The following is a 13,247-nucleotide window of genomic DNA, read 5'->3' as shown; positions in this document are numbered from 1 at the left end:
GCTAAATCAGTTCCGCAGAAAACACTGCATACCATCATCCTGCTCTTATCTCTGAATTCCATGGACAGACAGTCTCAGCTCCTCAGTGGAGGCTGGCAGCTTTGGCTTGCCAGCAGGCACTGAAAACATGTAAAGGTGGAAATGACAGTGACACAACGGCTAAGATGTTATCCCTGTAGCAAAGCCAAAGGCAGTTTCCATGGTGATGGAGAAGCTCCAGGCTGCTCGTGATGCAGCTGCTGTGTTGGACAGGATGAGTAGCCTTTTTATACAGATGCTGCTCCAATAAAGCTTTTATGCATTTATGTGGCCCTCATTAGGTGGTATACAGCTCTGGAACATAAAATGAGGGGTGAGGGGAGATTTAGACTTCGAAGTGGGGCTGATCTAAAAAGAAAACGGGAAAGAAGTGTGAAAATGTAAATCTTGGAGTATCCACAAGTGGCAGATGTATATGACAGTTTGAGTGTGTTTAATATTCTGTGCTTTTGATATTCTGCTCAGTACTTTCCTGAGATACTGCGTGCCAATGTTACTAGCTTCTTATGTTCTTATTTCAGGTGGGAGAGTTGGATTCATATCTCCCAAGTCTTAACTCCCTTTCAAAATGTTCCTTCTGAATTGGATCCTAAATCAGAATGGGTCTCTCTTTCTATATTGAGACTAGAAATTCCCAGGGATTGGGGAAAGGGGATGATCCTGCAACTTCTACATCTCAAGAACTAAAACGTCTTATGATTCACTTGGTCCCCCTTTTAGGTAATAATATCTCAATTCTTCAGCACAGGTGTGTGGAATTCACTTCATACTCTTCCTGCAGGGTTGTACAGCCTGTGCTTTCACTTTGCTTATTGTTGGGACAGCAGGTACAACATCTCCAGGTTCCCACACTGGAAATGCACGTTTTGCACTTCTGCTTTGATCTTCTACCAACCTGTGCTTTGTGGGTGCTGTAGCACGAGTAGGATTTGTGTGTAAACTGCTCAATTAAAATAATAATTTGATCATTTTGACCCAGGCTTTTGGTGGTTTTGGTTGCTCTCTTCTAAATTAGGTGCTGAGAGATATGTATTCTGTCTTTCAGGTGGTGCAGGGGACCGGGAAAAGATGCCTGTCAATCATGAGGCTTTCCTGCTCATGGCTAATTCCCAGAATGAAATGGAAGATTGGGTGAAAGCCATCCGACGGGTTATATGGGCTCCATTTGGTGGAGGTATTGCAAATAGCTCACATGCACATAAATTAAAACATTTGCCTCAAGGTAAAACATATTCTTGTGATACTAGGATATATGTAACACTGTAAAATCACTGAGATGCCTAGATAAGCTCTTGATTGTCTGAAGTGCTTTGCAGCAAGGGGGTTGGGTTGATTTTCTTTTTTATTTTTGCCAGGGAATGGAACAGAATGGCAGGGAGGGCACATACAGGCTTTATAACTGACTCTGTCTGAAACAGGTGGTGATAATAAACATATCATTATTGTCAGTACTCAACTTTTTACAGCTAATTATGAACTGATCTGTGAACCTTTCTTATCCTTATGGACATGAAAGGAGTGTGTCTAGTTAGCTCAGTTTTCTACCACAAGGGCAGATGTCCATCTTTAACCTCCATTCAGCCAGGGGCAGCAAAACTTTTCATCTAGCTAATGTAGCCCTGTTGAGAAGACAAAGCCTACACTGGCTTCAGTGGGCATGTAGGCTGAGGAACAACAGGGTCAGGCGAAGTGAACAACTGTAAGGTCATACAGCTGTTGACAATTTCTGTAGTTAAAATGAACAAAAAATCCAGACTCTCAGAGTTGATATTATACCGTAATCTTCAAATTCTCAAGTCAGTAGATGAAATAGGAGGTGGTTTTGTGGTTTAGCATAGAACAAGAGTTCATGGGTGTTTTCTTCTGGGTTCATTGTTGGTGACAGCAGCTACTGGTGTGGTACTGGACACAACACTTTGAAGTGATTTGTGTGCTAATGATGGAGTTCATGCAAATAGTGGTATCGTATGCAGATAGTGATATCGACCTCTTTTGAGAAGTACAGATAAAAAAGTGCCAGATAAGGGTTAGGTAATACAATTACTTGTGCTGAAATGAAGTTGCTAGTTTTCCTGGACCTGGGTGGGGAAAAGTGACCTTGATGAAATTGAGGGAGGCTCAAATACCACAAGGTCACTAAGAAGACCCAGTGTTTGTTAGTAACTTTTAATCTCTCTTTTTAGTTTGGTGGTTGGGTGGGTTTTTTTTTTTTTGGGTGGGGTGGAAGGGGAGAGTGGTTGGAGGGTGGTGTGTGTTTGTTGTTGGAGTTTGTTTGGGTTTTTTTAAGTGATTCCTACAATTTTATGTCTCTGTGTAGCAGCATTTGGTTTGTCTGGAGGAGATAACAATCTCTACTGATGATGTAATTTTTTTCCTAGGTCTTTTTTTCACTTAGCAGAAAGGGGTATATGTACAAAAGGCAGCTTGCACCTGATTCTGAGAGGTCGCATGCAATGCTATTGTGCTGTGGGCAGAGCAAACCCTTTTCACTAGTAGAAGCAGATCTACCATGATTTCTCCTCAAACATGAGTATGCGCTTGTTTTGCTTTCCTTTTGAAGACCAGTCCACTGTGAAGAGTCTTTTAGACTCTGAGCGCAGTGCAGGTCTCTGCAGTTCCTCCATCAGAAATCTCAGAATCTCAGAGAGGTATTTCTGTAGCCATTTATCATGGGCCTTATAGTGTGTATTTTACAGCTTTGCTATGTGCATCAAATAAATACTGTGAGGAAAAAGGAGACAGTCATAACAAATGGTACACATTCCCACAGCAGCCTCCTTCTTTAGGGCATGAGGTTTTCAGCACTGTTGGTATCAGTGCAAATTTGGCTTCTATTTTTGTTAGTGTTCATGTTTTGACAGTCTCTTGGAACAGTTCCAAAGCAAGCATTGTTTTTTAAGTATTAAAGTAATAAATAATTGAAGTTCCTAAAATTTAAAAAAAAAAAAGAAAAGGAAAAACCATGAGGATAGCATGAAGGTAGAGATGGATTTCTTTTTGTTTGTCTCTTTATGGGGTCGGTATTGTTCTAACTAATCTGCTCTTTTTCTGTACTTCTAAACTTCTCTGCAAAGCTATTGGATAACATTTTGGTTTTCCTTTAAATTAGGTAGATACTCTCACATTTGATTTCAGGAACTGGGGTTTTATGAGATATCAACATGGAGTGAAATTATGAGAATGTGGGAACAGGACAGTGCAGAGGGAAATACAGCAGCTGCTGTTTGTTGTTATTTTCACATACTGCAGATTTGATCTCGTTCCATTAGTGTCCGTGTAAAGGCTGTTTTGGCCATTGGTGGAAGCTGGCTTAGACCCTGTAGGTGAGGAGCACTGCCTTTTGCAGGGTTAGAAAGAATTGCAATTGTGTATTGGTGTTTTTCCTCTATCTGTGGACAAAAACTACCCAAGAACGTGGGTACATACTGGGCATCCAGCCTGGCTGGAACTCTCTGCTCTAATACTCAAATGCATCAGTCTACAGCTAGCTTGGCTATGTGTGCTTTGTAGTCCAAGCTGCATGAACAGATGCTTATGCTATGGTTTCTTTGCTTCTCTGAGCTTACTGAAGCACTAGCTTCTGTCAGGAGTGGTCTTTTCCCACCTTGCAACCATGTGTTCCCACCACATTTCATCCTGCTAATATTAGTGGTTATGTAGCTGTGCAACAGGGTATGACCTGGCATGAAAAAAAAAAAAGGGTTAAGGATTAGTTCATAGGTGGATTGGCTCCCTGGTCGTGCTAACCATGCAGCTGCAGCACTAGTAGTTCTTACACAATGAGGACAGTGGAGAGAGATGGTGGGGTGGAAGAGGGCATGCTTGTTCATTCTGACTGCAACTCATACATAAATTGAGTTAAACCATGGAGCTGCATTGTCTGTCTCTTTGCACTTCACAAAGTATTTATAGCAATGTCAATAACTAGGAAATATTTAAGATGTTAAAAACATTGTTTCCAGATGGTTTTAGCCAGTTTGGGGAAATGATCAAACCTCCTACTCCTCCATCAGAACCAGAGCAGGGAAATTTCTGAGTGAAACCCCAGCTTAGCTCGAAAGTGGGAGGACAGTAAACATAGCTGTCTCTGTGTTTTAATTGAATAATTCAAACTTTTCTTTGCTACCACCACTAGTTTGAGAGCCAAGCCTTATCTATCGACACTTTTTAATATACGAAACTAAAGGAACAGGGGGAAGAATTAAAAAGCAGGCTTCATTATTAATATGTAAATATCCAGCCCTGGAGAAGGTTGATATGGTGTAAAAATGAATTATGCAAAGATAAAAGGGGAGGATTAGCCACACTTTAATCTTTGCTGATGTATTGAAGACAAATAAATCAAAAAGGTTGAGGGTATCTTCCTACGTGTTGATGCGGGCACATGAACTGTGTTTAAAGGTGAACAGCAAAGGCTTTTTAAAATAAAACAGAAAACTCCCTAAAGCTGCTGAGGATCCCAAATTATTAATAGGAGACATATTCAGGCTTAAAAGCCATATGGAATGTGTGCTTTGAAATATACTTCAAATGTGGCCTTAAAATAAAATCCTGGAGTTCCTCAGTCTTTTGAAGAAGAGCTATCTTGTTTGTGGGGAAAATAATTTCTAACAAGTTTCCCTGAGTTTCAGGCTCATGAATACTTGAGTCTAGTCCATCTCATTCAGAGCAGAAGATTTTGTAAACTGAGATTTGAGAGTACTCTATGTTTTGATTATGCCTGTAAGAATAGAGTTTGTCACAGTGGCTTAGTAAAACTGTGGTTTAGAGCACATTCTGACAGAGGGTGACTAAAACTGTTCCCTATGATCCTTCTTACCTCCATGATGAACAAATTTTGGTCTGAGTTTACACCTCTAAAAGTTTATCTGGAGAGTCCCTCTGTGCCCTACTGTTCTGCAGCTGCTCCTTAATATGGAATGCTTGTAGCAGTGCCATAGTGCTAAGTGCAAAGGATTCGTGATCACAGACCTGGGTGAGAGTGAGCTTGCCAGTGTCCTCTGAAGGTGAATGCACTGAAAGTGTTCAGTGTAGCTGGGAGGAGAGTTCACTCCTCACTGTACCTGTATGGTGGGGCTGTACTTCTAGTCTGAAGAAATACAGCTACTTCAAGGAAATGCCCTTCTATCTGCTCACCTCTCAGTTGGCATGCCTTCCTCATTTTTGTCTTGCATTTGATGTAAAACATAATGTGTCTAGGACTGAATTGTGGGCCAGGAGGTACAAAAGCTGGGGGTTTTGGTACCTGAGTTGAAAGCCAAATAACTCTCAGACATCAGCACACAACCAGCACTGCATGGGGACAGAATAATTCTGTGATAGTTTTGTGTGTTGTTTGTGTTTGTTTTCTTCTGTTTAGATATTCTTTCTTGCCACGAGCAGTTCCTTGCTCCTCTGCCAGAAATGCATGTCACAGCCCTTTCTTTCTCCATTACTTTATTATAATTATCCTCCTCCTCATCCCAAGTTTTCATCAGTTCCTTGTGATGGAGGGGAGGTGAGGAAGTTGGAAGGGATATGCTTCCCTTAGGCAAACACAGAACACTTTACCCTGTGACAAAGTTAGTAATTGTGCTGCAAGAGCTCCACAAGTGGTTTCGCCATTCAGGAGGAATAGTCACTTTTTCACTGGTGGATCTGAAGAAATGTCCACTGAGGAAGCCACTCTGCTATATTAATTCCAGTCCTCCACACAGATAAACTCTGATGTGTCGTTTCTTATTCTGTCAGTAGAACAGTGCAGACAATGTTTTTGCTGGCAACCAGGGCCCTGTGCAGACCACATTTTGTATTTGGGGAGAGCTGCAAACTAGGGGACAAGTCTCTGAGGTGCAATTTAATACCTAGCTCGATATCATTATGGGTAATGGAAGAATAGCTCTATATAGGCCTAATTAGGGATCCTCTTTTAGTTGGGTAAATGTCTTTCAGTTAACATTGCATCAGAGCAAAACATGACTGTTTTGCATCTCATACCAATATCTGACCATTCATGTCTACCAGGATGCTGGACTGTTTAGGAGCTAGGATAAGATGTCAAGTCTTGGTAGTCTGAGGTTTAATCTCCATCTGTAAGATGGGGATTTTCCAGTAAGAGTGTCATAAGCATAGAACTGTATCAGTGAGTTTAAGATGCGAAGGTACCACAGTAATGAAGAAGAGGGAGGTGGCTTCTGTTACCTGCCCAGTGTGAAGACAGAGGAGGTTTCTGATCCCTGACTTGCTAGAGGGCTTCCCCAGAGTGACAGTCTCAAGTAGGATCCCTGGCTGGGCCAAGAGGAGCCCCTTCACTAGGTGGCAGGTTGGGTTTCCCTTGTTCAGGCTCCCACCGGTGTGTGGGGAGTGACACTGGGTGTTTGTTGTGCCTGATAAGTGCCATTATCTCTACACAGAGACAGCTGGCGCCTGGTGCAGCTTATCAGTGTTTGCTCTTCAGTGTCGTCTCCTGCCGGGAGATGGGTCCAACCAAGGGAAGAGGAAGAGAAATTTGATGGGAGTTATGAGTTCAGATATCTGCCCAGGACTAGGGGATGCCTGAATCATCTCTGAGGAGGTGCTGGTTAGTTTTTCCCCAGGCAAAGGTATCACAGGCAGAGGATACACTTGTGCATATAGAAACTGAGACACAGAGTAGAACTAAAGCAAGTTGGGAGTGGATCTTGTGGATCTGAAACTCCTTACAACAGAGAAAGTTTTAACATTTGTTTCTGAGATCTGATTATTTTTTTCTAACTTATCTCTGCCAGATATATCTGGGCCTTCTATTACTGCTTTATGACTAACATATTTTAGCATCATGACACAGCCTTGGGGTAGGGAAATGCTATTGTCCTCATTTTTTGTAAAGGAGGAATCTGAGGCATTGAGCAATTGGGAAACTTGCCTGAGGTCACAAATCTACTATCTGTACAAAAGCCACTCTGAAGGCATCATTCAGCAAGGCAAATAGAAGGGTCACAATGCTGGACCACAGGAGAGCGGATTTTGGCCTTCTCAGGAAAATGCATGGAAGAACCCCATGGGATATAGTCCTGAAGAGAAGAGGGGTCCAGGAGAACTTGTTGATTTTCACGGTTACTTCCTCCAAACTCAAAAATAGTTTTCTGCCATGTGCAGGAAACCAAGCAAAGCCTAAAGCAAGAAATACTTCTCCTCAGTAGAGAATGATTAGGTTAGGGGACACTTAAAGAAAATTGATATACCCAAGTCTATGGGTCCTGATGGGATGCATCCGTAAGTGCTGAGGGAGCTGGCCAATATGAGGCCACTCTTGATAATCTTCAAAAAGACATAGTGGTTGGGTAAGGTCCCTGAAGATGCTTATCTTGAAGAAGGGCAAGAAGAAGAACCTAGGGAGCTACAGGCTCATCAGCTTTGCCTCTGTTGCTGTGAAGTTATTTGAGCAAACAAACCTGGGAATAATTTCCAAACATATTAAGATGAAAAAGGTGACTGGGAGTGGTCATCATAGATTTATAAAGGCGAAGTCGTACTTGACCAGCTTCATAGCTGTCTGTGACGAAAGGGTGGATGAGAGATATTATCTGTCTTGACTTTAGCAAGGTTTTCAGCACTGTCTCCTGTAATATCCCCGTTTACAAATTGATAAAGTACAGACTAGACAAATAGAGAGTGTATTGAAAACTGGCTGAAGTGCTGTGCTCAGAGGATTGTGATCAGCAGCCCAAAGTCCATCTGAAGGTCACTCATTAGTGGTACGCCCCAGGGGCTGCTACGGAGGCCAGTATTGTTTAACAGCTTCATTAATGGCCTGGCTAATGGGACAGAGTACACCCTCAGTAAGCTTGCAGATGATACCAGGAAGAATGGTCGGCGCATCAGATGGTTGTGTCGTCATACATTGGGACCACAACAGGCTGGAGAAATGAGTGCACAGGAGCCCCACCAAGCTCAGCGGAGTAATGCGGAGTCCTGCGCTCAGGGATGAATAAACCTAGGCAACAGCATTCGCTGGGAGATGACCAGCTGGAAAGCAGTTATGCAGAGAAGCACCTGGGTTGCTGCTGGACAACAAGCTGAACACGAGCCAGCAATGCACCCTTGTGGCAAAGAATGCCAACAGATTACTGGGCTGCATTATGAAGAGTGTTGCCAGCAGGTTGAGGGAGGTGAGCCTTCCCTTCAGCACTAGTAAGACCATATCTGGGGTAGTTTGTCCAGTTCTGGGATCCCCAGGATAATAAGGATGTGAGCTTACTGATCCAGATGGTTAAAGGATAGTTACAAGTGAAATACTAAGAGAAGCTGAGAAGGCTGGGATTGTTTAGCTTGGAGATGAGAAGGTTCAGAGTGGGTCTTATCAGTGTGTATAAATACTTGATGAAAGGGTGTAAAACTAAAAGCAAAACTAAAGCATGTCAAGGGTAAAAGGTGTTCCTTGCTGATTTTTGAAGATCCTGCCTTTAGAAGTCAGATGGCTGCTCCACTTCCTTATAAAATTCATAACTTCCATGTCTCTGGTTCATGCCTTGAATATATTTAATCTTTAAAGCTGCTGACTAAAGGTTTTGAGTGACATTCAGTACCAGTGTACAAGGCTTTCTGTGCTGTGAGTGGAGATCATGCAGTAGCCTGGTCATCACAGAGCAAGAATTGGGTATTCTCAGAGTACTGTGTCAGGGCTTGTCAGAGGGGCAGATCCCATGCTGCTGGTTTAAAAAAAAACCCAGGCAGCAGCTTGAGCTCTGCACTCCAATGCCCTATCCTCAGCTGTCATTAAGCAGCATAGTTCCAGGGGCTTCTGAAGGATGATGCAGTTTGGCATCAGGTGAATGAAAATATGTAGTACTTTGTCTGATACTGTGGACAGTCCTGGGCACCAAAGAGCAGGCATCCAGAGCTGGGGAATGACAAGCAGCTGAGCAAGAATACTTCTCAGTGCCTCTGCTCAACCAAATAATAAATAGAGGAAAAACTACAAATAAAAATTATTTTTGTTACGTTTGCCTTTGAACAGGGTAAAGCTTTTAATGGGATTTACTTTTTGATGAAATGTCTTTTGGTTGGGAAATGCTGATTTGATAAAGTGAAACGTCACATGGGAATGTTTCCATTTGGATGAAACTTGTGCTAGGGAAGGTTTTTCAAGTTCAGGGTAGAATTTTTAATACAATCTCTGACCTGAATTGGTCTTGTACTACAGAGGATGTGTAAGCTATTAAGAGGTAAAATCTACCCAACTTAAGCCCACAAAGAAATTACTTTGAAAAGGGTCTTGGGTTGCAGGAAGATAAAATTACAAGTGTAAGGAGGATTTGAACAGCCCATGGTCATAAGTTTTGAACCAAGAGAAAAAGTGTTTCATGCAGTGAACAATTAAATTATGAAACTGTCTGTTACAAGATGTTGTGGAAACAAAAAGAATAAATGGATTCAAAAGAGAATTAGATTGGTTCACAGAAGGTAACTCTACCTGGGCTATCAAAGAAAAAGTTCTGGAGGGAGTCATTAGCTTCACATACTTTGCATTGCTAAGGGCAATCTAGCTTTAGATAATATATGATGGGCTTGTGTTTGCTTCAATAATAGATTGTTTTCCTTTTCAGCTAGTAAGTGCCATGGAGAGACGATAGTGGCTGTACGTTTGTTACGTTGTTGGTGGCTACTGCCTGTAGCACATAATCTGACCAGTGCCACCGCCTACACTGGTGCTTTTGCAGAGAGACCGTTTCTGCAATCATTAGATTCATGCTTGAGGTTTGAAAGCTGTCAGTCTTTAAAACACTGATGGTTCTCACTGCACGTCCTGGCAGTGTATGATTAATGGGACAAACACGTTTCTGTGGTATTTCTCAGCTTGCAGGCAAGTATTTTAATATCTCTGTATTAGTCCTTTGATGAATGTTATGAGGATATATCCTTATTGAAGGGGAATGGTAGCCTGCTCCTTGCAAGTTGCAATTTTAGCCATTTAGGAGCTGACAACAAAGAAATTAATCCTGCTTCACTTTCCCAATTTCCTTTCTAAAGGTTACCCTTCTACCCACCACAGTTGATCCTTTTTTCTTCTTCTTTGTCTTCACATAATCAGTCTTGCAATTTCCCCTTCCTACCCTCTGAGTTGCAGGTCAGCAAAGGGAACGTTCAGCCCTTGACCTCTTCTAGAAGTGTACTGAAAGGCTAGCAGATTTACTCTGAAATGTTTTATCCATTTTAAAGATTGGAGCTAAATGCCATCCTCTCCCCACGCACAGCCTGTCAGGTTCAGCGGTTGCTAGAACTTAGACCATGACCTTATGTTTGGGTAGTGAAGGTGTAAGTTATGCTTTATATTGACTGAGGATTTCAGTTGGGTAGTGGAGGATAAAGGTAAATGTGTGGGTATTAGCTAACAGTTTTTCATCATTGATTGAGTTTGAGGAAGCAACAGAGTGAAACCATTTACCTGGTAGTGAGTTTTACAATTGCAGGTTACAGATTGACAGGGGTATTTATGATGAAGTTTGATTTGGATAAGTACCCGTGTGTTCAACAGTGATCCTGTCTGCTTCTCAGTGGCTGAGTGTGCTTAGGTTATCAGACTCTCAGGCTTGGGATATGGGAAGGCTTGAGGGCATAAGCTTGTTTGGTTTTCTAGATGGATAAAAGGGACAGGTCTTCTAAATTTTAGTTGTGAATCAGTATCACAGACCCTGCCAGGTTCCAGGATGGCCAAAAATTCAAGTGGCTTGTTTCATTCTGTACGAGACACACTAATCAGCAGTAGGTTTCAGAATCTGTGATCCTTGCATTTGAACCCACAGCTGGAATTCTCATCTTTCTGTAGTGATGAAACACTGGTGGCAACAATTATACTATATCATAACTATTTTTTACTTAGTAACACCCTGAATTTTTGTAAAACATCTCTGCACAGTGGGGGCATCAGCATGCAGCATACTTGAAAGAGGAGATCTGCTAGTCAGATGCTTTCCACGGAGCGATCTTCAGTCAAGTCGATGGAAGCTATCAATTAAATGTAGACAGGCATGTGCAAGAGTCAGTAAACAAAGATTTCTGTAAAAGATGTTCTCATGTTGCAGGGAGAAAGAAGTTTTCCAGGTCACATTTGTCCAGATCATTGCTTGCTAGAAGACATTTTTTGTTGCTCTTGATGTTTTGTTCTCTAAATCCCTCTTGCCTTTGTTTAGTGAGAAATGGACCAATAAACACAGGGGTTTGGCTCTGGATTCAGAATGCTGTGGTTAAGTGATGTTAGGTCTGTTTATCGTCTTTTCTCTGTGAGCGAACAATTACAATCTCAATTCAGAGCATAAACTGGTCAGAGTAATTTACAGTGCTGCTCAGTCAGTTCCCTTCGTAACATACTTTATAGAGATGGAAAGACACCTCACAGAGTTTAGGCAGAATTTACTGCAATAGAAAGATAGACATAGCTAACCTTTTAACCCAGGGTGAGCTGTTTTATCAGTTCTAAAGATTTCATTTTACCAGTAAAGGTTGAGATCCCAGCCCAGAACAAGGGGAGTGGTGTGGGGACATCATTTTATTCAGAGAAGAATCTGTCCAAAGTGTTCAAAGAAAGAGGAAACGGGAAGGGAAATTTTCTGTCTGATGGATGTACTGTTGAAGTCTTTCCTGTGGGGTTCATATCTGTAACTGATCACCTGTAGCTGTTGCACTGCCAGCTTTCAGCAGATACAATGAGATGTTCAGGCACCCATGTTTGTCTGGGTTAAAAAGTGAGTCCATACAAGGCTGAACCTGCTTGAAAATTAGGAAACTTCAGCTCAGATTCTAACTTTGATACTAGGTTCTTTCTATACAAATAGGCAAAGCAATTTCCTAGATGTGAGCTCTCTCAGACAGGTCCGCTTGAGTATACCTGTATATTAGCTAATACTCCGTGTAGGCAGTGTCTAAAAATACCCACACCCTATGGGCACTTGCTAGAGCTGTGCAAGCCAACAAGTTTGCTCACAATCAGAGATGATGAGGAGTATTTTCTGAGTTCATGCAGGTTCACCATTCCTGTCTGTTGCAACCAGATTCAAGACTGAATTTGACCTGAGTTAGATGCCAAGCTTGATACACGCCTGGATTTTCAGAGGTTGTGTGAACTGTAGTGAACTTCCCAGACAGTCTCAAGGCTTGTAGTGACACGTGCAGGCAGGATGCTTTCTCCCTATTCCGGTACCTGCAGCAGAGTAACTGTTGTGGTGGTAGCTCATGGGAGCATTATTAGGACACTCTCTCCATACAATGACACCAGGAAGGAAAATGCTTCCAGCTCACCAGCACCAAGTTCATGTGAGTTTTCCTTGCTAAACAGTTGTAGACATCTAAATTCTTCTTTAGGTAAATAGAAGCTGCCCAGTAGTAAATTTCTCTATAGCTAAATAAATTCACACCGATGGGGAAGAGGGAGTTCACTCTCCATTACCCCTTCTCTTCCTGGCACATGCGTATGGGAAGATCTCCAGGTGAAAATCTTGATGGTAGTTTATATGCAATGTGGCCAGCTCTCTGGATTTTATTGGTATTCTTGCAATACCAAGTATACTTCTGGCATCTGCAGACCCTGCAGTCCTATGATTATGTGTGAATCTTGGATTTCATTTTTAAGAAAGTGTGACCTGGAAATTCAAAGCACAGAAGACTTTTTTTTATATATATATTCCAGTCTCATCATATTCTGTGGTCTAAGTCATGATTTTTAACACAATGGTTTGAAAACGATTGAGAACTGTTTCATATAAGGAGATAGGTGGTAACTGTGGAGTGGGTAGATATGCAGCACAATATTGCATTCTTCTCACAGGATACCTACAGCTGCAGAGTTACCATGTGCAGAGAACCACACTGAAAGCAGCTGCTGTTTTATGCTTTAGTCGTGATGCTCATGTGAGCAAGCATGTGCTTCTGCTTTTTTCCTCTCACCAGAAATCTGTGTTTGCTCGTTCTTTGGGAGAAGAGTTTGCATCGTCTTCATTATCTCTCATACAACTCAAGATGTTATAAGCTGTGCTGAAGTCTAATCGTGCCTTGAGCCATGTTGTGTCCTTGGCACCAGAGAGGCTGTGAATTTCATAGGTTAATTATACCTTGGGTTTAAGAATATCTATGTTAAACAACATGACTTTCTATTTCATTGGTTACCTCTTTTTTTTGTGTGTGTTTTGAGAGATGGAAAACAAACTGAGAAGTGAATGGAAGAATAAAATCTGCATTTGCTATCTCCTGGGCTC

The 13,247-nt window shown here is 41.9% G+C and overlaps 1 protein-coding gene across 1 annotated transcript in view; it reads left to right on the top strand.

Annotated features, from left to right (window-relative positions):
* Positions 1-1,068: 1,068 nt before the first annotated feature.
* The window catches only part of ARHGAP22 (Rho GTPase activating protein 22), a 38,944-nt gene continuing 26,765 nt past the window's right edge, over positions 1,069-13,247 (top strand). The window contains exon 1 of the mRNA XM_010156293.1: positions 1,069-1,213. Within this exon, the coding sequence (XP_010154595.1) occupies positions 1,108-1,213 (106 nt within the window). The 5' untranslated portion in view covers positions 1,069-1,107. The remainder of the gene's footprint in view (positions 1,214-13,247) is intronic.

The sequence above is a fragment of the Eurypyga helias genome, unplaced genomic scaffold (assembly GCF_000690775.1).
Source record: "Eurypyga helias isolate BGI_N326 unplaced genomic scaffold, ASM69077v1 scaffold28727, whole genome shotgun sequence".
Classification (NCBI taxonomy): domain Eukaryota; kingdom Metazoa; phylum Chordata; class Aves; order Eurypygiformes; family Eurypygidae; genus Eurypyga; species Eurypyga helias.
The sequence above is the reverse complement of the archived record's forward strand: the minus strand, read 5'-3'. Positions and strand labels throughout refer to the sequence as shown.